The sequence below is a fragment of the Rattus norvegicus genome, chromosome 1, assembly GCF_021556685.1.
Source record: "Rattus norvegicus strain SHRSP/BbbUtx chromosome 1, alternate assembly SHRSP_T2T, whole genome shotgun sequence".
NCBI classification, from domain to species: Eukaryota; Metazoa; Chordata; class Mammalia; order Rodentia; family Muridae; genus Rattus; species Rattus norvegicus.
Window position 1 is genome coordinate 254,910,389 of NC_141534.1, and position 26,992 is coordinate 254,937,380.

At 51.5% G+C, this 26,992-nt stretch overlaps 1 protein-coding gene across 9 annotated transcripts; it reads right to left on the bottom strand.

Moving 5' to 3' along the window:
• Positions 1-921: 921 nt before the first annotated feature.
• Positions 922-26,967, bottom strand: Hps1 (HPS1, biogenesis of lysosomal organelles complex 3 subunit 1). 9 transcript variants are annotated; one of them, XM_087571970.1, is made up of 20 exons: positions 26,929-26,967; positions 25,641-25,728; positions 25,224-25,340; positions 18,356-18,493; positions 17,991-18,133; positions 16,719-16,827; positions 14,051-14,211; positions 13,649-13,766; positions 13,090-13,188; positions 12,862-12,931; positions 10,750-10,799; positions 8,561-8,728; positions 8,198-8,377; positions 7,139-7,200; positions 6,657-6,791; positions 6,513-6,573; positions 5,496-5,648; positions 3,476-3,589; positions 1,996-2,078; positions 922-1,538 (listed from the first exon to the last, which is right to left on the bottom strand). In XM_087571970.1, exons 3-20 carry the CDS (start codon positions 25,338-25,340, stop codon positions 1,376-1,378), a joined length of 2,124 nt encoding a protein of 707 aa, XP_087428096.1. In that variant the 5' UTR covers positions 25,641-25,728; positions 26,929-26,967; the 3' UTR covers positions 922-1,375.
• Between the last annotated feature and the right edge of the window lie 25 nt (positions 26,968-26,992).

The window sequence follows — 26,992 nt, forward strand, 5'->3', positions numbered from 1 at the left end:
AGCGGGCACGCCAAAGATGGCCGTGTAAGAGGGCCTCTGAGAACCCCTTGACCCTCAGCGTGGGCTTCACTCCACACACCAGGAGGGCTTACACTGTCCACGATCACTCCTGAAACCCAAGTGCAAAGCCTCTACCCACACTCCCATGCAGTCCATTAGAAGTGGATGTAATAGAGAACTGCGTCTGCATTCAGTAAGTAGACACCTGCTTTGTCTCTCTTCACTCAGCAGGTAGAATAATGAGTTAAACGGCATTTGAATAGTTGGTATAAGACAGAGATTACTTAAAGCCGAGGGGGTTTGAGGGCTCTAAGCAAATGCTACAAGTTTGTTTAAGGGACTCAAGCATCTGCAGATTTCGGTATCCCTAGAATATACTCCACAGATACCCAGGGATGATAGTATAGAAAAGCCAGGGGTATGGGTTAAACTGGATACCTCGTGCCATGTGGCCTCTAGGACTTAAGAGAAAACGTTTATATTTTAAAAGCAGGTATCCGAGGGGCTGGGGAGATAGTTCAGCTGGTCAAGTGCTTGCCACACAGTCATGATAACATTTAAAAAAAAGTCATGAGTGGTGGCTCTCATGAACTTGTAACCCCAGTGCTAGGAGTCAGGGGAGGGAGGGAGGTAGGTCTCTGGAGCTTGCTGGTCAGCCAGCCTAGCTTAGCTTTAGACCAAGTTAAAGACCATCTCAAAAACACAAGGTGGACAGTATCTGGAGAACTCTAATAGCTGACCTCTTGTTTCAAGTACACATGTAAAACACCCCTCCTCTCCCCCAATAAAATGGGCATCCTAAACAGTGTGGGTGGTAGACATATATATCATATATGATATATATTTCAACCTTTCCAAATTATGGTATTAAGGAGGCAGATGATTCTCAGTGCCACAGGGAAGACCAGGAACGGGCTTGGATAATGACAAGAGCCAACATTTATTGAGCATCTGAGCATGTCCAGCAATCCTCCTGACCACCCTGAGGTAGGTGTTGTCGGTTCAAATGTGAGGAGACAGCACTGGCCCAGTTGCAAGGGGGCAGGGGCCAAGCTGGAATGTAGACCAGCCAGAGGGAGCACCTTCCAGTCAGGGTAGGAAAACAGCTACCCTGTGCAGGACGGCAGGAGGGCGGTGACCTCACACAGCCTGAGTACTAAGACTTCCTTCCGCTCTGCTGGGCACCCAGAGGGGCAGTTTTCCAGAGCAGCTGCTGCCATCTCTGACCACACGGTTCTGGGGGCCGACAGAAATGTGGCACCCCTCCCTTCAGAGAAGGCTTGCTCATTAGCTTGTGTGGAGGAGTCCACAGTGGGGTATGGGAGAAGGGACCGGAAGAAGCCTAGCTATGGTGAATGTCTGCAAGCAAGAAGGCCTAGGGCAGGGTCACCCGGGAGGCCTCCCCCAGGCGCCGGGCGAGCTGGTTGGCCTGCTGCACCAGCAGGTCAGTGGGGATGACGGACAGGTGCAGTGTCAGCAGCTCATAGCACCTGACCGGCTCCGAGGGGCGGCTCTTGCTGTAGTAACGCAGGAGCTTCCTGCAGGAGACAGGGCAGGACTCAGACAAGGCCACAGGGCTTCCTGGCCACAGAAGCCTCAAAACGCCCACCCCATGGTTCTCCCAGAATGGCCCAGGCTGTGACACTGCCATTGCCCCTAAGCTCTAGCGCACCACCAGGGCACAGTCCCTTTCTTGGGGCTCTCTATTTTTGAAGAGCGTGCCAGCTAACAGGTGTGTGTGTGTGTGTGTGTGTGTGTGTGTGTGTGTGTCCCCTACTGAAGTCATCCCCTGAAGCCAACACTGTAGCAGCAGCAGGAGAGCAGAGACTTGAGTGTGCTTCTGGGAGTTTCCTCTCTTCACGTGGGATCCCCCCACCCCTACCAGGTTTCTATCACATCAAGGTAAGTTGCTCTCTCTTGCTAGTGCTCATGGAAACTCGAGGCCTTGTCACCAACACCTGGGGCATATGTGGCTCCAAGGCCAATCATTGTCACCTGTAGTAGTCACCTCCCAGCACGCCAATGGGGACTGAGTCATCGGAGAGGACAGGCACCTCGATCATCTGCAGTTTGTATCCCTGTGGGAGGGGGAAGGCCGTCTTAGAACAGGAGGAAGAGAACAGTGTGTAGGGGTGGGGGTGGGCTTGAGGGGTGAGGGTGGGAGCCCTTGCAGGGCCCAGCTTTTTGCCTTGCTTCCTTGTCTGGGGGTAGAGATAGCCACCACCGCCTTTGGAATGTGGTCCAATGATCAGCACTGACCATACTTTGTAGCATTTGCTACATAGCAATGGGTGGAGCTGTGACAGTGAGGAACTCACAAAGGCCCAGGAAGTGTGTGTGTGTGTGTGTGTGTGTGTGTGTGTGTGTGTGTCTGTCTGTCTGTCTGTCTGTCTGTATGTCTATCAAAAGACCAGAAGTCTCTACTTTGGAAGAAATGGGAATTATTGGTGCTGGGTAAGGTAGGGGATAGGAGAACCAGTTAAACATGTACTGTGCCAGGCACGCTGATAGTGCCCACAGATCCTCCCCCTGGAGGCTCAGGTGGCACCATGAGGCCTGCCCCATAGGGAGACGGCTCAGCAGTGTTCAGGGACCCGTGTGTGACTTGAGTGACACAGTCAGTGGTCAAAATTTGGCCTCCCACAGCTGGGCTGCACTCCACTGCCCCACGGGGCCACTCCAGTCATCAAATTCTTGTCCTTAGAAGCTCTAGCATTCTGGGGGTGTAGGAAGACTGGGAGCTTGAGGATCGGGACATCAGACCTCAGTTTCTAGTATCGTTGTTTGGGTTTTGTGGACCCAGCCATGGTGTTTATTTCTAAGACATCAGTGTGTCCCCATCTGTGAAATGGGTCAGCAGACTCCATCGCACTATAGTAAGATAGAATTATTACGCCCTCAGCAGGCAGAGAGAGCAGAGCAAGAGCCAGGGAGCACAGAGGGACAGGAGGACACGAGACCCTGAGGGAGGGAGGAGTGATTCTTAGACAGTGAGTGAGTGGGAAGAGTTATGGAGATGAGGAGAAGGAAGGGGGCAGGGAAGGGAGAGACAGTGGCTTCCGATGGCCTTGTGGTACAGTGGCAGGGTGAGGTCTACAATACTACACAGGACAGGGAGGGGCCTGAGCCCAGCTGGAGGCAAGCCTCAGTCAGGCTGGTCAACTGCTTTGAACCTGGGTCCTCCCAGACAGTGGGGGGTTATGGTGTGGCATTCTTGTTTATAAGTGACAGTACTGGCAGGTATGGCTAGAGACAGCCGGGTAAAACGGCTTCTCCTCGGAATAGGGAGTTGCCTCCCGTTGGCTCACATCTACCTGGCCTGTCCTGCACCGCAGTCATGTGCTTACCTGTGGCTCCACCCGGGGACAAGAGGAGAAGAGACAGACAGATTGAACAGCACAGAAGAAAGGTATCCGAGGATTGAAGCTGTGGGCAGCTCTCAGGACCGCCCTGCCCAGAGACTGGGCACACCCACCATGTCGTTCTCGAACCACAGGAAGTAGGAGCAGCGGAAGTCCCCTTCCTGGAATAGCAGCGTGGTGCAGCCCTTCTGCAGGTACCTGCGTGCCAGTCGGATCAGAGCCCAGACCTGGGAGGGGGAGACTGCTTAGTACGACTTTCAGGCCGTGACCTCCGTACGGAATGCACAGCACAGAACCGTGGAGGCCCTGGGAGTCCAGGACTTCCCAGAGGCAGGACGCTGTCGGAGCAGCGGGAAGAGCCCTTACAGCATGCAGGCTGAGGTAGGGCCCCCTCCAGTTGCCATGGGGATAAGATACAAGTGGCAGTGCTTCACGTAACTTCACTACACACAACCCACAGATGAGTAAACTGCTCACTGGGACCAGAAAACAGCCAAGAAGACTGAATAAACCCAACTGCCCAGGCCGGCAGGGCTGGGAGGAAATGGTTCGGGCTCTGTGCTGGAGGCCCCGGAAAGCATCAAACGTGCAGTGAGCCCTGAGCTGTGACATCCCCTGCTTAGGGGTCAGGCCCAAACATAGGCTCAGTATTTGGTGACTGGGAACAGTGGCCATGAGGGACATTCCTGCCCCGGGAATGCTCTGCCAAAAGCAGGTGTTGGCCCCTACGCTGCCCAAGAGCAGCCCGAGGGGAGGTCTTCTCTATTAGGCTTGCCCACTTTGTGCCAGCGCTGAGAAATGACACACTTTGTCAGAGGCCTCAGTGGAAGGGATGTGGTCTTGACTTTGCACTTGACAGGATATACTACCTAATTAAATCTGCGACAGACACGGGAGTCAGTTACAAGCTCCAGGAATACAGCCTGACCACACAAATAGACAGCTTCAGTAACAGTCCTCCCATCTGACCAGGGACGGGGACATAGGAGTATGCACAGGTGTGTCCACAAATCATCTGTAACAGTGACAGTCTGGAGACAATTTCAACGCTCACTCAGTGGGGAGCTTTTGTGAATTCCGCTACACCTGGTCATGGCATTGCTACAAGTGAGGCATGTAAAGAGTTAACAGCGGGACGAGAGGCACCTGGTGTACACACCATGAATTGAGAATGTGTCACACAGCCCTGTGCATGCAGGGCAGGCAGCACCGGGAGGAAGGCAATGAAGAGTAATAGGCTAAGAGTCACCACTGCCCCACATCAGGATGCCGAGGTGACCGTGGTAGGTGGGGAAGCTGGCCATGCTGTGTATAGCACGCTTGGGCCTTGCTCTGCCCCAGTTCTGTGAGTTCATCTGTGTTTAGTGACCTGAACCCTTTACACTGATGCTGTGTGGGGATATTTGAACTACAATGTAACGGAAATGTAACTAGGCCATGTCAAGGCCGCACAGCCGACAAGAACGGGCGGGTGGGTTTTCCAGGACTGGCGTCCTACCATCTAGCTCATCTATTATGATACACTTTATATAGACAAAATAAAAATGTAGCATTTTAGAAATGGCAGGGTCTTTCCTTCAAAAACCTCCAGTCTGTTCTGAAGAAGGGTCGTTGAACAGAGAGATGTTTCCTGAGTGGAAACCGCGCTACCCTCGGCTGGGGTGTGGGAGTAGCTCAGGGGCAGAGCGCTTGTCTCGGTACACGAGTCCTTGGGCTCTACACCTAGCATGACAAGAATTAAAGAAATCAAATTCCGGTGCCTAAACTGCTCGACCCTGAGGTTCTTTCCAGTGCGGCCAACTCAGCAGATCCTTTCTGCACACTGGGCTCGGACCTAGGGCCAGCACTCTGGGGACGCCAGGTACACTGGAGTACACTAGGGGGGGGGGGCTGCCAGTCTGCACTGAGCCCCACTGGCTCTGGAGAATAGGCCACTGTGCCTAAGGAGCTTGTAGCCCATTAACTAAGCACACACACACAATGCCAGACAATCATGGCCGGGTTACAGTGGAAGTGATTAGCGCCCCAGAGACAAAAATGGCCTGTTTCTCCTGGGTCGTGGTGCGGGTCAGGCCTCAGTGTGCCCCACCCTGACAAGCAGCAAAGAACGCCTGGGCCCACCAGAACAGTTACCTTGGCTTTGACGAAGGCAGCCAGGGGCCCCTTGCCCAACTCAGAAGACATTTTTTCACTGGGGCTGAGAGAAGGAGCCACCATCTGCCCTGTCGTACGGTCCACATAGATGAAGTGGACCAGGCCTGGGAAATCCTCCAGGTAGGTGAAGGCCTGAGTTAAGGTGTTTAAAAGTCAGAGATGGAGGGGAGAGTGGGGTGTGTCTCTGCCCTGGTCGTGGGGTTCTGGCTGTACGGAGGTGAGACTTGGAAGACCAGGCTGTTCTTCTACACGAGCTTCAGCCTCCGCTCAGCTCTAGGAGCCTCATCTTCCCTCAGCTCCTCACCCTCACTTAAGATCCTTGCTACCTCATGTTTAATGTAGGTGGGGCTGCACTCTGTGGGAAGGAAGCCGTGTTCACAGCTGCTCATTGGAGGAGTGAATTTAAACGTACGCCTCGAGGCTGGTGTGTGAACAGAGCCACTCAGCAGATGAAGGACCTTGGCTGACTGCCCACCCTCGTCCTGGTCTGGCTTTTCTTTACCTGAGCATTTGAAAGCATCATATATGAGAGGGGAACAGAGCCCCATGGAACGCCAGTGGCTTATGGGTAAGAGGTCTTGTGGCTTCCTGTTCCTCTGCCTGCTTAGGACCGAAGTCCCACCAGACCAAGTCCAGAAACATGGGAGATTTTAAATGAGAAAAGCTGTGATAATATATGTCTGTGGTGGGCCTTCTCAGTGCCCTTCCTTGTCGCTATGCTGTGACCATCCATGGAGGAGGACATGGGTGCTCTCACAGCAAGCATCCTGGACCCCTGGGAAAGGACTATCGTTGACGGATGGGAATCATGGGCATAAAGGTCCTGGAAGACTGCTAAGGTGACTCTGGGATTCTGGAATGCAGCCGTGGGCTGTTCCTATAGATGGCTCCATGGGACACCATGGCGGGACAAACATGTCTAGCCTCCCCGGGGCCTGCTGCCCTGGACACTCCAGGCTTTCCTGGTCTGGCTGAGCCAGGCAGAGGATATGACACTATGGTGACATTTCTCCAGCTCTTCACCAACAGGAAGTCCTTCCAGTCCTGAAGTCGCTCCCTAGGGTGGGAGGAAAACTGGAAGCTGGGCTGCTGTGCATGAGCCCTGCCCACCTCGTGCTCCCACAGCCGCCCCTTTCTTACTTCATGAGTTTCTGGGCTTGGCTTTGCAGGTGCTGGGGCAGGTGTGGGCCTCCCCTGCTGGGTGCAGTGGCCAGGAAGTTTAGCCGGTAGATGGCACACAGCTGTCGCTTCAGCTTTCCACAGATCTGAAGCAGCCTGGGCAAAGACACACAGAGCCATGGCCGTATACTGCCGCCACACAGGGAGACAGACATCTGCCTGGCTTTTCCTGGAGGTGCTCTTTGCCACACAGCATCTCCTTGAACCGCATCATTCTGCTGATAAGTGGTGGCTTCCTTGGGTGGCCCTGACTTAGTGCTGTATCTGGGTGCAGCCCAGGCCTACGTGCCTGGTGCTAGGTCCATGTCCCCTCCAACCTCCTGTGGTTTCATCCCTCCCTCTTTGCCATTTGTAAATCCTCGAGCTTCTCTCCCCTTGTGCCTCGGGACGTCCTGCAGCAACTCTCTGAACAGTTCCCCTTTGTGCTGAGTATGGCTACTCACTCCCAGGACGATCCTGGTTCGCTTCTAGAGAAGGCTTTGCTTTTGAACTCCAGCCAGGCGTTCTGTAAAGAAGAAGGGAAACAGGTCTGTTCCGGGCTGTGCTCTGCAGGGAGCTCCAGGGGAGACTCCATCCTGCGTCCTGACGTTCCAGACACACCTGCCTCCAGCACTTAGCAGGACGAGATGTACACAGCAATTTCTGTGGGCCAGGTGAAGGTCATGTGGCCTCGAAGGGCACAGACGTGTACCCTAATGCCACCAGAGGAGCCAGCTGAGTCCCTCGAGGGGGCACAAACTGCTGTCTGAAGAGAAGTGGCTGCTGCAGGTGGCCTGTGGATGCGTTGGGGTAGCCTCAAGGGAGTCCTGGGTGGCTCTCCCCAAAGTGAGAGCCAGCATTCTAACAGGTATGCCACCATGAGACCCAGGACACTGCCGTTGGCTGACAAGTCAGGGCTCTGGTTACTTGCTCTGCCTCCCCTAATCATTCTGCCCCTTTCAGACTAACACACACTCCAGCCCCAAAGAATACCAGCTCCTGAAACGGACTCAGACTCAGAGCAGACTCAGGCAGACTCAGGCAGACTCAGGCAGGCTACAGCAGAGGTCCAGGGATAGATCAGCAAACCCTTCTGCTCTAGAACCCCCTCCCCGAGGTGGACTGTGATTGGTGCCTGTGACGGTCTTGTCACTGACTTCCCATAGTGCTCAGTGCTTGCTCTCAGTCTCCAGCCAGCCCTACTCTCCATGAGCCCAGCAGAGAGAGTGCCCTGGGGTACACAGGTTCTGGCTTATGGGTGGGCTTCTCTTGGCTATGTCATGGCCATCTAAGCAGGCCTGATTCCTGTCTAAAGCACTGGGATTACAAATTGAGTTCTGCCAAATTCCTATAAAAAGGTTAAAAAAAAATGTCAAGTACAACAATTTGGTTATTATCCTTTCATGAGGACAACTAGGGCCACAGACTGAGGGACACACGGACAAGAACCAGAGCGTGCCCTTCATCTACCGGGGATGACCTGGGCCCACTGCCAGCTCCGCCTCTCAGCCTCGGTGTCCTACCTGAATCTCCTGCCCAACTCGATTCTTGATAAACTTGTCCATCTTCTGGCGCAGGTCTCCAACAAAGGGCTGGGACCGCAGGGCACTTCCGGCCTCCTGACCTTCCTTCAGCTTTTTCTCCAGTAGCGAGAAGCCATCTAGCAGTTGGTACAGGATCAGGGCCAGTGGGGTGCTGGGACTCTGCCAGGAAGAGTGGGTGCCAAGTGAAATGGGGCACCGGATGAGAGGCTACGCAGGCCCCGGAAGCTGCTAGGGTGGGCACCAGATGAGAGGCTATGCAGGCCCCGGAAGCTGCTAGGGTGGGCACCGGATGAGAGGCTATGCAGGCCCCGGAAGCTGCTAGGGTGGGCTGTGGCTCGGTACCTTGGTCAGCAGCACCATGCTGATGCCCGGCCACAGGGGCAGGCAGTACATGGTGTGGGGCACCAAGGGACAGTAGTTTTCTTTTATGTTGGCATCCAGGAAGATCCTTCTGGGCCTGGGAAGCTCTGGGGAGTGTGGCGCCAGCCCGTTGAGGGTGTCCTCAGCCATCTGTGGGGGAGGAAGATGTCAGTCTGGTGGGGAGTGGAGGAAGAAAGGTCCAGGCTCATCCACATCTTGGAGCCACACACCTTGGCTTCCATCCCGTGCCCAACCTATAGCTCCCATAAAACCCAGTCCTGAGGCCTCTGTGCTGCTGAAGCTGCCCTTGCTAGGGCCGTGCTTGAGACAGGAGATGAGCTTGCTTAGAGAGCCACGCACCCATGAGTAGCCTCCATTCTCTGCTGTCTGTCTCAGCTTCTGCTGGGCTGTCCTGTCTAATCAGGACGGGATACCGCGATGGGCAGCAGGAGGGGGTATGGGAACTGGGTGGTGGTGGGGGTCAAGGAGCATCCGAAGGGAAAGAGTCAGGTCAGGAAAGCTCTCTTGAGGTAGAGGAACTTTAACATGCTCAGCATTTCAGTCACCCTCAGAACATCCCAGAGGCTCTCTATGCTGGGCAAACTGAGGCAATGAACAGGACTCCAGCCTGGGGTGGGGGTTAAAGGGCTCTGCATGTATAAGAAATCTTTTAGTGGGACAAAATGAGAGAATTAAATAAGTCACTTGAGATACCACAGAAATTTCTCTGTAAGGAGTCACTCTAGTTATACACAATGAAGAGTAGAGAGCCATTTGCTTATTGTTCTGGGGCTTCCTGAGTAAATATAACACGGGCATGGCTGGACTCTAGAAACCCCCTCAGAGAATGCTGATGTAATGTTGAAGGGGTCTAGGTAGACAGGAGAATGCTTCGGTAAAAAGGGCAGTGAAGCCCAGTGGGCTCTAAGTATAAAAAAGAAAAATGCATACAGTATGCACACATGTTCATGCAACGTGTGTGAGTGTGCCTGTGTGAGTGTGCATGTGTGAGTGTGCATGTGAGTGTGCCTGTGTGTGAGTGTGCATGTGAGTGTGCATGTGTGAGTGTGCGTGTGTGAATATGCCTGTGAGTGTGCATGTGTGTGTGTGAGTGTGCCTGTGTGAGTGTGCATGTGAGTGTGCATGTGTGAGTGTGCGTGTGTGAATATGCCTGTGAGTGTGCATGTGTGTGTGAGTGTGCCTGTGTGAGTGTGCATGTGAGTGTGCATGTGTGAGTGTGCCTGTGTGAATATGCCTGTGAGTGTGCATGTGTGTGTGAGTGTGCCTGTGTGAGTGTGCATGTGTGAGTATGCCTGTGTGAGTGTGCATGTGAGTGTGCCTGTGTGAGTGTGCATGTGAGTATGCCTGTGTGAGTGTGCATGTGAGTGTGCCTGTGTGAGTGTGCATGTGAGTGTGCATGTGAGTGTGCCTGTGTGAGTGTGCATGTGAGTGTGTGTGTGAATATGCCTGTGTGAGTGTGCATGTGTGTGAGTGTGCCTGTGTGAGTGTGCATGTGAATGTGCATATGAGTGTGCATGTGTGAATATGCCTGTGAGTGTGCGTGTGAGTGTGCATGTGTGTGTGAGTGTGCCTGTGTGAGTGTGCATGTGTTAGTGTGCATGTGAGTGTGCATGTGTGAGTATGCCTGTGGGAGTGTGCGTGTGAGTGTGCATGTGCGAGTATGCCTGTGGGAGTGTGCGTGTGAGTGTGCATGTAAGTGTGCATGTGTTAGTGTGCGTGTGTGAGTGTGAATGTGCATGTGTGAGTGTACATCTGTGTATATGAATGTGTGTGTGTGTGTGTGTGTGTGTGTGTGTGTGTGTGTGTGTGTACAAAATAATAAACCAGGAGGAAGCACCTAGAACATATTCTATTTTCAGGGGGCGGGTCTTAGTCCCTTCCTCATTTGACTTTTGTTATTTCTCATGTCTAAATTTAAGAGATATATTTAAACTTTAATTTTAATATTAAAACTTAAGTTGGATGCTTATTTCCAAGAACCTGGGGGGGAGGGTCACCTTCGCTACTCTCCCCAGTTCCGCTTCCATGTTGAGCTGCCCTAGAGCTAAGGAGGCTGTGGTGCTGCTGTGGCTGCTGGAGCTACCCAGGAGGGAACTCTGGCCTCAGCATCCATGGCAGAGCAGGGTGAGGAGGACCCACAGGAGGCTCACCTGAAGGACGTCGCTGGGCGGGGTGCCACCATCCAGCCAGACGAGGCTACCTGATAGACGAGTGAGAACAGAACTGAGGAAATACGCCATGTCCCACCCCGACCCCTGCAGCTCAGGGGCTCGGGCTCACTGAAAGCTCCAGCCATTAGCCCTGAGCGCACTGAGCACACCAGGGGTTCCTGTGGCCACAGTGCCTGAAAGCCATTCCCTCAGAGCTGCCCAGTTTCAGCTGAGCTCCGCGTTTCCAGGGTTAAAGCAGCTGGGACAGAGGCTTCCTTCTGGGAACTGAGCCCCAACAGGCATCTGGCTACAGGGTGGGACACGTTTCTCAGACCCCTCCCTTGTCCCCCAGCCCCCTCCTTGCTTCTTCCCTCTGTTTCTCCCGCTGCATAGGGAGTCAGTGTTTCCCCATTCTGTTCTTCAGACATCAAGCTCCCTGGGCACCTACTGTGTGCAGGGAACTGAGCTTGATCTCCCTCCTATCCAGCTCACCAGCCTATGGGAGCCGCTGTGTGCTTGAAATATTGCATGTTTGTAATATTATCCTTTCTTGCACTTCACTGCAAATAGCCCTCATTTATAAGCAGTCTCCCCCTCACTGGGTGGCTAGGTTTGTAAGCTTCGGAGCTGTGCAGAATGCCCCGCCTAGTGCAGACTCAAGTTTACAAATGGCTTGCACTGCAGTCATTCATTTATAAATCAGGTGTCTGAGACCTAGGAACGCACTTGTTCCACTTGTAAGCTGGGAGTTCCCTACATGCCAGAGCATTAGGCACAGCTCAGAGGACCTAGCCGCCCAAAGCGGGAGGGTGGTGACGGACAGGGAAGGAATTGTAAGGCGGTGTGTAATGGAGGCCAAGGGCACGCAAAGCCCGCAGTTGTGCCTTGGGGCACGGGGTCTTCAGAAAAGCCAAAGGAGGCTATTAACCCTCCTCCTGGAAAAAAAGTCCAAAGGTAAAAATCAGTCTGTAATCTCTGGGTCTCCCAGGTACCTACCCCAAAGCCCAGTCCAGACCTAACTAAGGTTCCTAAGAATATCTAACTCAGTGTGTTCGACTTGAGCCATGTGTGAAAGTCATTTGGGGTCCTTTGTGGGGAAAGCTATTCTGCAGTCCTACCACAGCTCAGCTTAATCACGTCACAATCTCTGAATGCTCTCGGCTTTGGTGGTTTGAGAAGCTCCTCAGGGGGAGAGTCCAGCTGCAGGTGGGGTTCAGTGCACACCACAGGTCCCCGTGGCCCCGGCTCTGAGGACCGACTCGGCTATGCTGAGTCACCCAGGGCTAAGAGCCACTGGTCTAGGGAAGCCTCACAGAAACTCCTTTAAACAGAGTTCCTAACGTGTCCCCCGTCAGGTGGGTGAGCCACAGACTCCCTCCTCTTATCCCTTATCTCCTTCCTGTTGCTAACGACAGGCTGGATTTTGGCTTATGTCCCCCTCTGAGCAATGCTGTGTATTCAAATGGCAATTTGAACATTAGTAATGTTAATAGTGAGTTTTTACTACTTACCCACAGATCTTGGAAAAACAGGTAAGGTTTAAAAAAACCGAAAACCTCTGTAACTGAATATTTGCACTCTAAAATGGGCTTGAAGTCAAGTGGACTACTGCTTAGGTCCAGCTGCTTAAGTGTTAATTGCAATGACTACAGAGGCAGAGAGGACACATATATGCAATTGTGTAAGAGCAGACAGAGCTTTGGGGCGATACCATTTGCATGGTGCTTTCTTTTTTTAAAGATTTTTTTTGCCTTACGTGCATTAGTGTTTTTGCCTGCATGCGTATCTGTGTGAGGGTGTCAGGTCCCCCAGAGCTGGCATTACAGACAGCTGTGGGCCGACACGTGGGTGCCGGGAATTAAATCCTGATCCTCTGGAAGAACAGCCAGAGCTCCTAGCTGCTGAGCCATCTCTCCAGCCACCTCAGCAGTGTTTGAATTCAAGCTGAGGCTGACAGGGAGGGCCGCCGATTTATAGCAGTCTAAGTGACGTGCTCAGTCCCTCACAAGGAATAGGACACAATGACCCCCAAAATGTACTCTCTAGGCTGAAGACTGGCTTCTGCCCCATGATGCCACCCACCCACCCACTCACTCACTCCACAGGCTTCACCTGAACTCTGCTCGCCCGGGGAAGGAGCAGGGGTGAAGTACTCCTCAGGGAGGGAGATGCTGTCTGTGTCCTGGAAAAGAAGGCATCCCATTAGATGAGGGCCACAGGCCAGGCAGCCTCTCCCAACAGGTTCAGCCAAGTCTGCTCTCCTAGGGAAAGTTGGAAAGGTCTGGCCTGGCCTGAGGCAAGACGGGGCTGCCATCTTTCCTCCCAGCACCCAGCACATACTGTCTCCTTGGAACTCCTGGTGGGAACTGAGGTGCTCTGGCTCCTCGACTGCTGGACTGGGATGTTCTGGCTGCTCATGGGTCTCCTATGGGGGAAAGGCTGTGAGAAAGCCAGGGAGATGCAGTCAGTGAGGCCGAACCAGCTGCTCCCACAGCCTCATCTCCCAGTTCTTCACAGAGGCCCTCTTCTCTACCCTAGCCCTTCTGGCTGTCCAGGGCGCTCCAATCCTAAAGTCTGACGTGCTGGTATCTGAACCTGTATAGCCTGGAGCCGCTGGTGACATGGTGGTGTGGCAAGGGTGACAGTGTGCTAGGCTCCGCGAGGCTCTGTGTGGTCTGCATGAGTGACACCACTATGTCCCCAGTATCCCCACCACACGGACGAGGGACTCCAGGCTCTGAGACGGCAAGCACACACACAGCTAAGTGGAAAATCCAAGGTTCAAACCAGCACCAACTCTCCGGATCTGCACAACCCTGCAGACCACCCACTCCAGGGTTCTCCCATTTAGAGTAATGAGACAAATGCCACCCTCGCCATTCTCATTGTGCTGTGAGACCTGAGGGCCGTCATTGCCATCCTCCTCCTCCTCGGTGGTGCCTTGGGAGGGCTGGAGGTCCTGAACCAGAAGGATGAGGGCCAGGAGATCTGCAGGGCGCAGGGCGCTCGCAACATGGCTGCAGACACAGGGCAGGGCGGTCTGTGAGCATGCAACGTAAATCCTGCTGGAGAACTACAAGGTCTAAAGAAGATTAGGCTACCAGTTTTTAAAATCAAAATCATATATAAAACAGAAGTTATCATTAGGAAGGCTCCAGGGACCGGCGACAGACTCCCCACTGTTGGTTAGAACCAACTTTAGAGAAGGAAAAAGGCTAAGGGTTGGGATCAGAGCTTGGGACGGCTTCACTGCGACAGGGGTCTGGAAGGGTTTTGGTTAAGGCCAGGCCCTCAGGTTTACCTGGAGTAGAAAGCCAGCAGCTTACAGTGCACAAGCAGGAAGGCATGCAGGACCTCCTCACCGCCCCGCTCAGGGCTGGAGTTGACCGCTTGAACCACATGTCGCTCCAGGGTCTCGATGCTCAGTTCGCAGAGCTGGGCGTGAATGAGCCGCTCCACAGCCTAGCCAGGGATTGGAGGGGGAAAGGTCATCGCAGGTCATCCTTGCCGGAGGGTGCTCTCCCTCGACCCACAGGGAACTGACACTGGGTGCTAGGTAAGCTGGATGAGGCCAAGCCTGTGAGGGTCCAGGCTCCAACAGTACACAGGAAACACGGAAAGCTCAACTGTAGTACGTGCCAAGCAGGAACGCGTGATACTGAACTGGAGAGGAATAGCCGAGACCTACTGGAATAGTGTTCAAAGAAATGTCCCTGAGGAGATGACCTTTAAACTGATATCTGAGGGACCAGAAGGCCTGCCAGACAGAGCGGGGGAAGCGAGTACAAGCACGAGATGCACAGACAGCCTGGAGAACTATCCAAGTCAAGTGGAAGGCAAGTGCTATGAACAATGAAGCCATTTCTCAGGGCTGGCAAGACGACTCAGTAGATAAATGTGCCCACTGTCACACCTTCATCAGGCCTCTGGGAGCCACACGATGGAGCTGACTCCTACTAGCTGACCTCTGACCTCCACCGTCCCGAGATGGCACCTGGGCACCTGCGGCCCCCACCCCCAGTAACGAGTGTAAGAGAGGGGAAAATTTTTACAAAATATTACCAACCTAATATAACTTAGTCTAAAGGAGTCGTTCATCAGATCTGTTGTCATCAGAGCTTGGCCACACTACACGTGTGCTCAGCAGAGCTGAGTCTGGGCACCGGTATCTCAGGTGTTCAGAAACCACACGCTCGCTACATGGAACGAGGCACAGGATTCCTGAGGCTATGGGTGGCCCGTGTCACCACTGCACAGTGAGGCCAGCTAGGAAGGTGGGTCAAGGTAGACGATGACAGAGCCTCTAGGCCCTGGTGGGTTTGGGGAGGAGTCCAGGATTTCATCTTAACTACATCAGGCCTCGCCTTACAGCAGCCTTTCCTGGTACCCGGGACAGAGCTGGCCACACCACCTTTTGTACCACCGTGGACTTTGATGGAGAAGGGAGCGGACACCAGGCCACTCTGCTGTGTATTTAGAATGTATGTACGTCTGGTTTCCTCTCAAGATTGGCGGTGTCTTTAGGCATCATGGTCTGGTCCATCCTCCAGCACACAGTAGGTACACTTCTTGGCAGTGTGAATGAACAGGGCGTGGGAACAAATGCTTTCGGATCCATTTCAGCTCACGAGAGCTTTTCAGCTGCATTTCACCTGCTGTTTAGCCCACCCCGAGCTTTTATCTCTGCACTACCTGCGAGGGTTCTTTTTTAAATCCAGCAAGCCGTTTTGGAATCTTTCATTATTTCTACTTGTGGTGTCATTTGTCATATCTTTTAGTGTTTTATTTTGAAACTTTTTTTTTTTTTTTGGTTCTTTTTTTTCCGGAGCTGGGGACCGAACCCAGGGCCTTGCGCTTCCTAGGTAAGCGCTCTACCACTGAGCTAAATCCCCAGCCCCTATTTTGAAACTTTTATGTTGTTGGTAGTCAAACTCGTTGGTAACTAATCATCTGATGTCCTGGCTCACAATGGCAGCTTACTCTCTTGTGTATCTGACTGTCTTTAACCAGGAGCACATCATATATGTGTGTGTGTGTGTGTGTGTGTGTGTGTGTGTGTGTGTGTGTGTGTGTTTGTCCCAAAGATAGACAGACACACACACAAAAACAGATACATACACAAAGACACACACACACAATGACAGCTAGACGCATATACAAAGACACACACAAAGGCAGACACACAGAGACATGTAAAAGGACACACACACAAAGACAGACACACACACAGAGACTGACAGACACACAAAGACAGACAGACACAAAGACAGACATATACATAGAGACACGCAAAAGGACACACAAAGACATACATACAAAGACACAGATGACAGACAGACGACAGACAGACAGACAGACAGACAGACAGACAGACAGACAGACACACACCCTCTACTTTAGTGGTTTTCAAAGAACGCTGAGGTCACACTGTATCCCTGGGCACTTGTGAGAGCTGAAACTTCGCAGCTCTGTCTTGGCCCCTGAACAAGCATCTGTGGGTGAGGACTTCCCTGCACTCAATGAGCCCACCTGCTCATCTGACAAGTGCCGAGAGTGAGACTCAAAGGGACACCCTGTGTTTGTTCTCAAGGGAGCAAACCTGCCTCACCAAGGCCACCTGCCTCACCTGCCTCACCTGCTGCTTCACTCACTGCTTTCCACTCTAGTTTAAGCTCACTGTAGTTTTTTCCTGGGAGGGATTCTGTAATTTACAGTGAGCCCCAAACGCTGTCCTGAAACTCTCACCCAGAATCCAGTTGCTCACCATAGAACACCAGAGTACCTAGCCTGCTGCCCAGGCAGAAAGAATAGCAGGACAATGGGATAATTTGGGGATCTGTCTGTCCTCTTTCCCATTATGGTAAAAACATGGTCTTACAGTTGGACACCTCTAGGACCTAAGACCCATGAGCCCGACCCCCTTGAGCCCTGATGACTCTGAATCCTGATGACCCTGGGCCCCAAGTCACCTCCACAGCAAAGCTCTGCTCCTGTTCCCGCAGGCGACTGTAGGTCCCCAGCAGTCTTTGAAAGTGCTTCCACACCTGGGCACGCTGTTCCAGGTCAGGGGGACGAAGCCTGGGGGAAGAGCCAGGGAGGGCAAGGGTCAGTGGGAAGGCTGGTCTTGTCCAGCCTTGATCCAGGACCCTGTCCCAGGTCAGCATCAGACACCAAGTGGTCAGGCCAGCCGTGTGCACAGAGGCCAGCCGTGTGCACGCAGACCAGCTATACACAGAGGTTAGCTGTGTGCACAGAGGTCATCTGTGTGCATAGATGCCAGCCGTGTGTAGAGATGTGAGTATGCTGTATGAGCAGGGAACCAGGGCTCAGGCCCTGGAGGAAATGATTTCATTCCTTGGGTTCCTTCTCATAAGGTCATATAAGGCCACTTAGGGGTTGGGCTGTGGCTCAGTGACAGAATATTTGCCTAGCATGGGTGAGTTTGAGCCCAACATTGAAAATAGCAACAACAACAACAACAACAACAACAACAACAACAGTAGAAAGAAATAAAGGCAAGTCAGGAAGGGGCGAGAAGGCACCTGCATCTCCCAGGCTTCTTACAGCCCCACGGGGCTCTGTGAGCAGACAACCTGTCCTAGAACCAGGGTTCAACTCAGAGGCATTGGCCAGCACTGCCGCTGTGGCTCTGTTCCAGGCACCCACGGCTGTAGCTTCAGCCTGTGTTATTGACACCGCAGCCACAGGGCTAAAGTGACCCAAGAAAACAATGCAGATGGATTCAGTAAATGCCTCAAAGCTCAAAAGATAGCAGCTCAAACCCTGAGGCTTTTCCATTCCTGTGGGTGAATCCGGCAGGCCCTACTCCGAATCTCATTCCTGTGCATCCTAACTCCAAACCGCCCTCCTCCATGGCCCTTCCTTGCTCCATGTATGCTGTGATTTATGACGCCATGCTCAGCCACTGAGGCTCTTAGTGTAGGCCCAGTATGCCACAAGGCTGAGGGGACTGTGTATTTTTCTGTACGGAGATTAAACAGCTTCTTTGAGAAGTCAGGAGGGATCAGCAAAATCCCCGTGTCATGTTGGAACGCCAAAGCCGGGAAGCCCAGGGCAGGGAGGGCTGGAAGCGGCTGCTAGCCAGCTGGGTGGCACAGGGGGTTGTCTAAGTTCTCTGCAGAAGTTTCCCCATCAGCAAAAAGAAACCAGTGCAGATGGCTCTTCCGAGCTCTGCTTTTACGACTTGACTCATGGAAGGCGTGAAGGGGCCACTGACTCACTCCTTCCGGATGAGCTGGCTGTCCACAGTCACCAGCCCGAAGTGCACCTCAAACAGGTACTTGAGCACGCACAGCTTCCTCCGCAGGTCCCCTTCGTTCTCACTGTGGTCTCCATTGATGGCGATGAACAGGCACTCTCCAAACTGTAGGTGGTCACAGTGTCAGTTGGTCTCCTGGGGATTCCCCTATGCCTTCCAGGTCTCAGGGGGGTAATGGGAGTACAGGGCCTAGGGGACTCTGATGAGCTGCAGTTTCTGCCTTCCAAAGAGCTCTATAGTCCAGGGTAAGAAAGAGGCATCTGGCTCCCAAGGACTGGACAGAATTGGATTGTGGGTACACTGAGGGCTGCGGGGCCTTATACTTACCAGATGCAGGACATACAGATGGTCGCCGTTTTCTGTTGAGAAGCAGGTGTACGTGTCCGAGAGCTTCTCCAGCATCGTCATGTAAGAGATGATGACCGGAGCCAGGAGGGTGTTGAGTTGGTCCTCCAGCACAGGGAGCTGCGGGGAGAGAGAGAGAGAGAGAACATGGCCTACCCCGCAGAGAGTTGTCCGGCGTGTTGACACTGAGATAAAGTCTACCAGCAAGGTGGGATACAGCCATAGCTTGGGCTTGTTGGAAAGTGTGTCAGATACTGGGGACAAAGGAACAAACAAGACCCAGGCCTTACAGCAAGAGAACCAGCAGTGTCAGGCCTGCCTGAGGGGCCACTGCTGAAGGTGGGAGGAGAGTTACCACTCCAGACCTTGTGTGGTGCCTAGGAGGGTGGGCTCAGCTCAGGGACTGCACAGCTCAGGGTCCAGATCCAGAAGGAAACATTCAGCTGGGTTATGTCTGAGCGCAGCCCACAGGCCATACGCACGCCAAGAGAAGCTACGACAGCAGCCGGACACAAAGCCACGAACTTGTGTAGTTTTGATGAATTGTTTCCCCCTTTTTCTTTTGTAACTCAATTGAATGGTTTTCAAGCATGAACTCTTCAAATGCCATCTTGTCACGAAGACAGAGGTTTGGACAGACCTGCAAGGAATTGAACCCCCTCCCCCCTCCCCCAAAGGATGCTTACAGCATTTAGTTGAGACCTCTATGACTCCAAGGAAGTCTCTCACACATATCAAAGTTCATGCCATTTGCAGACACTGGCTACTTCAGGGAACCTATCCCAAGAAAACAGGCGTGTGCGCACAGGCACCCTCATAACAGCAACGTGTAGTATCAAACCGCTGGAAAAAACAGTAACGTCCCATCTAAGAAAGTAATACACCCAAACCATAGTTTCTTAAACTGGAGTTGCAAATTATCTGGCAACAGTAGCAAGGGTCAAGAGTAGCCAGCCCCCAAAACCTAACTCAAAAAGCAAAGAGGCCCAGAGGAAGTCTGGACCTGACACGGCCTGCTCTCTGCCTTGTTGAGCATCCAGCCACATGACGCCAATAAACACAGCCTTTAACACCCCGGCTCAGATCGGAGCCTACAGAATGTTATGGATTCAGGCTTCTTACTGTCCACACCTTCTGTCTGATTCTGCTTGCTTGTTTACTGCGAGACAGGGTTTCTCTGTCTAGCTCTGGCTGTCCTGGAACTCACTCTGTAGACCAGGCTGGCTTTGCACTCACAGATCTGCCTGCCTCTGCCTCCCGAGTGCTGGGATTAAAGGTGGGCACCACCACCCATAGTTTTCTGTGTTTATTGAAACATAATCAAAGACTTAGTATTTCTTACTGTCCTCCCTCTGCATGTAAGTAATAAATTAGTGTGCCTCAGACCTTACTGCATTAGAGTATTTGATTTTAAAAATAGATATTTGAGGGATTGACTTTAATTTCATAAAAGTAATTGAACTAAATCTTGATTTGGATTTAAGGCAGAATTATCAAAAATTTAACAAGTGGCAGGAATCGCATACTTCCACTATTTTGTGCTAATGTTTAGGTGATGTGGTGTTCTGAGGATCAACAGTTATAAAATCAAAGTATCAACCAGCCCAGAATGTGAAAGTGCTCTATGTCCTGCAATACCAAAGTTTACTTGGTTTTATAAAAAAAACTCTCTGCATGTGTGCGTGCATATATGTGCGCATGGGTGTGTGCATGCATGTGTGTGTGCATGTGTGTGCTGTGACTGGCGCTGGAATTACAAGTGGACTCGAGCTGCCCGCTGTGGGCACTGGGAACTGAACTCGGATCTCTAAGACAGCAGTACATGCTCGGAACACTGAGTTCTCTCTCCAGCCCCAGGTTTCATTCTTTAGTAAAAATAAACAAGTACACCCGTGCCTTTAGTGTTTAATGTTGCTTTTCTCTTTCATTAATGAATGCAATTGAATTGTTAAAAATCCTTTCAGTTATTTATTATCAGCAAGTGTCCCATCCCACATTCATTTTTACACCTGTACGTCTAGGGCCATGTGAAATTATCTGTGACTAAAGAGGTTGCAGTGGAAGCTTATGAAGTCCTCAGCTAAGAGATGGAGAATCCATACAGCTACTTAAAGGATTACAGTTTCAATAACTTATGAGTGATTTACCCCAACCCCACCTCTCTCCCGTTTCTATACTTTCTTTGTTCCCTAACAAGCATGTGTTTATTTACACATACTCTTCCCCATCATCCCCACTGCTCCTCCTCCCTTCCCCGACACTCTTCCCCATCATCCCCACTGCTCCTCCCTTCCCCGACACTCTTCCCCATCATCCCCACTGCTCCTCCTCCCTTCCCCAATATTCTTCTCCATCATCCCGACTGCTCCTCCCTTCCCCGACACTCTTCCCCATCATCCCCACTGCTCCTCCCTTCCCCAATACTCTTCTCCATCATCCCGACTGCTCCTCCTCCCTTCCCCAATACTCTTTTCCATCATCCCCACGGCTCCTCCTCCCTTCCCCGACACTTTTCTCCATCATCCCCCCTGGTCCTCCTCCCTTCCCCAATACTCTTCTCCACCATCCCTCCTGGTCCTCCTCTCTTTACCAATACTCTTCCCCATCATCCCCACTGCTCCTCCTCCCTTCCCCAACACTCTTCTCTATCATCCCTACTCCTCCTCCTCCTCCCTTCACCAATACTCTTCTCCATCATCCCCACTGCTCCTCCTCCCTTCCCAATACTCTTCTCCATCATCCCCACTGCTCCTCCTCTCTTCGCCAACAGTGGAAAGGAGCAGCAGATACAAGAGTCTGTGAAATGTTGCAGGAAGCTGTGCAAAGACTCTAATTCTGCCCTCAGTGCTGGAGTGAGGAGAAAGGAGAAACTGCTGATTTGCTGATTGCAGACACTCAAATGTGACTGAGGAAGCCGGCTCCTCATCAGGAAGAGTGTTGGAAGGCATGAAGAACTAAGGAATCTTTCACCTCGAAAACAGAACAGAGGGGCTGCCCAGTGGTAACGAGTGGGCGGCGGCACAGAGTGCAGGCCCAGGCAGCTTCCTCACCAACCTTCCCACTGCTCAGGAAAACAGGCCTAGGTCCCACCCAAGGTCTGCTACACAGTCTCTTTGCTGGCACCTGTGGGCTACCCACTCACATTCCACAGCCTACTGAGTGCTGTCTGCTGGTAGAGATCAGCCTAATCATGGGGTTTACTCTACATACAGTTCTCTGTCCACGGTGGCTCCCTGGGCCTTCACTCCCTGAGAGCAGGGACCGCATTGCTATACTTGCTGTCGTACCCCAAGAAGTCAGAAAAACTATCCCCTAACAGGAACAAATGCTTGTGATTTATTAAAACTCTACTATTTTCTTACAATATTCTATTGTTTTCTTTGACTGTCATATATTATATTGAAAGTCATTTTTAAAAATCTAGATTGAGTACAGTAACCACACAGTGAAATAAAAGCAGTAACCTTTTCAATTGAGAATCTTTTGGGACTAAATTTTTTTCAATACATATAGAGTATAAAGAAATATTCTTACATATCAGTTGGTAAAATTATAAAGTGCTGAAATGTTTCTGAATGGCTTTCAATCATTTTTATTTCTAGAAGTAATCATTTCAAATAATTGGGCAAAGGGATAAAATTCAAGCACAAATAAATGTTCCCACAGTGATAGCTAACCAGGATATATGTCTGCGTGTGCGTGCGCACATATATGTATATAAATACATACATGTAGCAATCTATACATAAAGACACCATTCAATGAAACTGCATTTATTTATAGGTTTGGATACAATGGTACCATTAGGAATTATGTTTTTGCATTCATTTAACAAAATGCAAAAATGATTTGATATAATGAGATGGAAAAAGAAAATGAGAAATGATTGTGTGTGACCCCATGTGTGGAAGGTAAAGCCGTGAAGCAGGTTTGTTAAAGAGCTAATGGCCTGGGTGGTGGCATTTATTAGAGACCGCTGAGAAGTCCTGTGCTCAGGAGGAGCTAAGTGTGGCTCGCACACAAACGACTTGGGGGCCGTTCCTTACGCCAGCTACTTAGGAACTGAGAACACAGGATTCTGTTGTTCCTGTACCAGGTTTTAATTAGCAAAAGAATGGAAATATTTTTTTTTTTTGGTTCTTTTTTTTTCGGAGCTGGGGACCGAACCCAGGGCCTTTCTTTTAAGTTCTTAAAGATAAGATGTGCTGACTTTTCAAAACAAAAGAGCTAAAGAGACGGGCCTGGTTTTTAGTTTAGGAAATCACCCGGATGTCTACCATCTCCCTTGTCTTGTTTTCCTTGACAACGGATGTCATGCTGAGGCTGACGCTGATGTGGCTGGTGGGAGGGGAGTGAGTTCAGCCAGGCACCGGCCTTACCCCTGGGGAGCAGATTTGTGCATATCAAGAAATGCAAGAATGTTTTGATCACTGCAATTCTAATAAAAAAAGTTTAACCCGGGCTGGAGAGATGGCTCAGCAGTTAAGAGCACCGACTGCTCTTCCAGAGGTCCTGAGTTCAAATCCCAGCAACCACATGGTGGCTCACAACCATCTGTAATGAGATCTGGTACCCTCTTCTGGTGTATCTGAAGACAGCTACAGTGTACTTACATATAATAAATGAATATATCTTAAAAAAAATCTTTGGGGCTGGGGATTTAGCTCAGTGGTAGAGCGCTTACCTAGGAAGCGCAAGGCCCTGGGTTCGGTCCCCAGCTCCGAAAAAAAGAACCAAAAAAAAAAAAAAATCTTTGAATAGGAAAAGGGCTGGAAGTGGCTCAGTAAATAAAGATGCTTGCTGCCAAGCGTGAGGATCTGAGTTTGATCCCCAGGATAGTAGAAGGAAAAACTGACTCTCCTAAGTCATCCTCTGACCACCACACATGGGCTGCAGCATGTGCACACATGTGTATGCATGCATGCACATAAATAAAAATTCAACAATAATAGAAGACAACAAAGCTCCCAAACAAAACCCCAAACTAAATAAATTCCAGGAAAAGAAATGAGGGAAATTCCTTGCAATTTTAGGTTAAGAAAAAATTTCTTAGCTATGTTACCAAAAGCATGATCTGTAATTGAAAAAAGGAAAATCCGCGCTATCGGAACTGCAAATGTGTGCTCTTTGAAGGCATTCTTTTTCTTTTTTAAAGATTTATTTATTTTATATATAGCCATCTTCAGACACACCAGAAGAGGGCATCAGATCCCATCACAGATGGTTGTGAGCCACCATGTGGGTGCTGGGAATTGAACTCACGACTTCTGGAGACCTCTGGAAGAGTAGTCAGTGCTCTAACCGCTGAGCCATCTCTCCGGCCCTTTGAAGGCATTCTTAAGAGCATGCTCAGACAAGCCACAATCTGGGAGGAAATATTTGCAAAAGAGATCTAATAAAAGACATGTCTGAGCTACGTAAGAAACTCTAAGAAATTCAGTAAGAGTCACTTGAGAAAGCTGATCTAATACAGGAAACAGACACGGCAAAGCAGGACATGAGGAGCTGCCCAGGGTCATCAGTCACCAAAGGATGAAAAATAAAACCCAAGATGCTGGCCGACATGTATTAAACTGCCTAAAATAAAAAAGAATGAATATCAGGTATCAATGAGGACCAAAAGAGCGGCTGGTGGGGTGTGAAATGGTGCATACCTCTCCTGTGGAGAGAGCTTGGGGGGTCTCAAGAAGTACAGGGACTGGAGAGGTAGCTCTGTGGTTAAAACCATTTGCTGTTTTTGCAGAGGATCGGGGTTCGAGTCCCAGTAACCAAGTGGCAACTCACAAGCACCTGTAACTTCAATTCTAGGTGATACAGTGCCCCCTTCTGGCCTCAGTGGGCATTGCATGCACACGGTCCGCACACTTAAGACCGGAGGTTAATTTATGAGCCCACCCACCCAAGGACCAGGTAACTTCCTGGGAGTTGTAGTTCCCGGATAATAACAAAGTTGTAAGGGAAAATATGGTGGCCATATGGGTTTCTCCTCATAAGACCCTGCAACATGTGTCTCAGGCCCACTCAGCTGGGAACTCCAGGGAAGAGTCCTGACCAAAGCCCGTCCCAGCCAGTATTTAATTAAAGCTTGCTTCAAATTTGGCTCAAAATGGTGGAATTGGTTTTTCTCTTGCAAATCTCAGGATTTACAAACCCTAAAAGAAAAACAACCATATGTATAAAACAAAACAAAACAACAAACACCCATAGCGTCCAAACCCATACAAAGATGTATGTTCACAGCCGACGTGTCTATGGTTACCAAAACCTAAAAACAAACCAATGCCCACGAAGAAGGAAAGGAAGAAACGGATTATGGCCTACAGATATGGTGGAGGTAGTACCTACACCGCTGTGCATGGTCCTTCTGGATGAGCCTACACAGCACAGACTCATGAGACGGCAAACGGCTCACTGACTCTTAGGGAGTAAAGGGAGTAAAAGAGGGCTTAAAGCTTTTGGGGTGGCAGACAGTTCGCTCACTGTGACCGAGTCGCAGATATGGGCATATCAAATGGTATCATTTAAATGTGAGCAGACAATAGTTGGTCTAGCATGTCTTAACAGAGCTGTTAGGAATTAATGCGTTATGTCGAGCTTTTCGGGTAGAGAACCAGACATCAAATTTCCCTGTTGTGAGACTAACATTTACCTCCTTCCCCATCATGGGCCCAGGCAGCTCTGGTGAGGTAGGAAATCACAGTACTCAAGACATCAAAAGGCTGCCTCTGCTGGCCAGGCACAGACCCTGCAGAGCCCTCCTGCTGGCTAGGAAGAGGTACTTGGGCCTCCTGGCCTTGGGTGGCTTTGGGGCTCCTCTACCAATGCCCCAGACAGCCCGTTCTGCACTTACCTCCTCTTCCTCATTCTCTGACTGCCTGAACTTCTGCCGGAGGTTCTCCTCAAATTCCTCATCCGTCCAGTAGAAGAGGACCTCTGCGCCCTCAGTGGCCACCAACACACACCTCATCTTTCAGGGAAAAGCGAGGGCAAAGGTCACATCTATGAGGTCAGCCAGGGTAAGGAGAAGGGCTTCAGCACATCGGACACTCACTGAGCTTGGCTCAGGCCAGCCATCACCTAGTCGTTCTGGGGTTACCTTGCTGCCCCCTAATGAAGCAGTGACATGCGGGGCAGGGCTGGAGAGGGGGGATGGGGAAGAGGTGTCCATGACAGTTCAGTTCACTCTTTTCATTCTGCTTTACAAGTGGGTGCTGCTCACCCCCACCCCCCCGACCCCCCCGACCCCCAGGAGAGGAGCACTATTTACCTTGGCAAAGCACACAGCGGGGCTTCCCAGGAGCTAGACTCTGACCAGTTCAGCAGACAACAGCGCGGCATGCTTGGGCCTGCAAGTGCTTAAGGCAGAGAAGGCATGAAGGCACACAGAGGGTCAGGTCCTTACTGCCGCCTGTTCCTAAGAGTGGACAACCAGGACAAGGGCTGAAAAGTCACAGGTTCCCCCATTTAAGGACCGCAAGCTCAGGGAGTCCTTTATGTGGAGTATCCGTGGATGACACACTAGTTCCTACCCTCTCTGCATCTAGACAGTTCCCAGTTAGTATTCGGGTCACTCAGTCACACGTGTGGTCAGCCCCAGGGAGCTGTGAACAGCGGTGGGTTACCACACAACCCATTCCAGAGTGGCCGGAGGGAGTGAAAAAATGGCATTTGGGTTGGGTTCTGACTTGGGCCTTCCCAGGTCACATTCAACTCGAAGCCTCATGGGAGACTGGGGAGCAGAACCCCGTTGCACCTTCCTACAGGGCTACAAGGAGTCACCCGCCAGGTTGCAACTTCAGCACCAGTAGGCTCATCGACTAAGGACAAGAATTGAGTGTCGTTCTTATTTTCCCCGGCTTCGGCTTCAAATAACAAAAGAAATAAGCTGACTCCGGAATCCTCCCATTTTGATATCAGGCAGGAAGACTCTATAGCAGAGGAGGAAGGATCGCTCCTAGGAGTTTTGAAAGCAATGAAACCCTGAGCCTGGCAGCACCACCCTCAGGCTTGGCCTTGATGGCAACTTCCGGGATTATCTTCCGATTATCTTCAATGGCTGCTAACCTCAGTTTCTGGTTTTTGTTCTCCTTATTTCTTGCTCTTAAATGAGGTAGCTCTGAGGAGAAGGGCCATCCTGTGAAAATATCCTGCACCCACTGTCCCCAGCAAACTGCCCCAGTGGCCTGTCCCGCCTAACACTGCTCAGTATCGGGGTGGGTGATGGGTGAGGGGGTGGGGACTACAGTCTGCGATGCTCCAGGAGGAGCAGGGACTACGAGGGAGCCTCTCCCCGCGCCACTTAGCACCGCGTCACTGCGTGGCTCCGCCCTACAGCTGTTTAGCACTCTAGCAATGACACCCTCAAATCCTGACGTACCCTCCCCCTCTCCTCCGGGGGCTCGAAGGCCTGGCGCGAGACGCCCGCTCCAAAAGGGCACGAGACTGAGGTCGGTCCCCGCGGGCGCCCGGGGCTCTCCAAGCTGAGAGGGCTGGGCGGAGGTCCCCACTGAGGGGCGACCCAGGGCGGCGCTCGGTCACCCAGGATGCCCACGTACCAGATCCGCCGCTCACACCGCCCAGCGTGTAGCCAGTCTGAGGCGCGCTTCCGGGTGGGACACG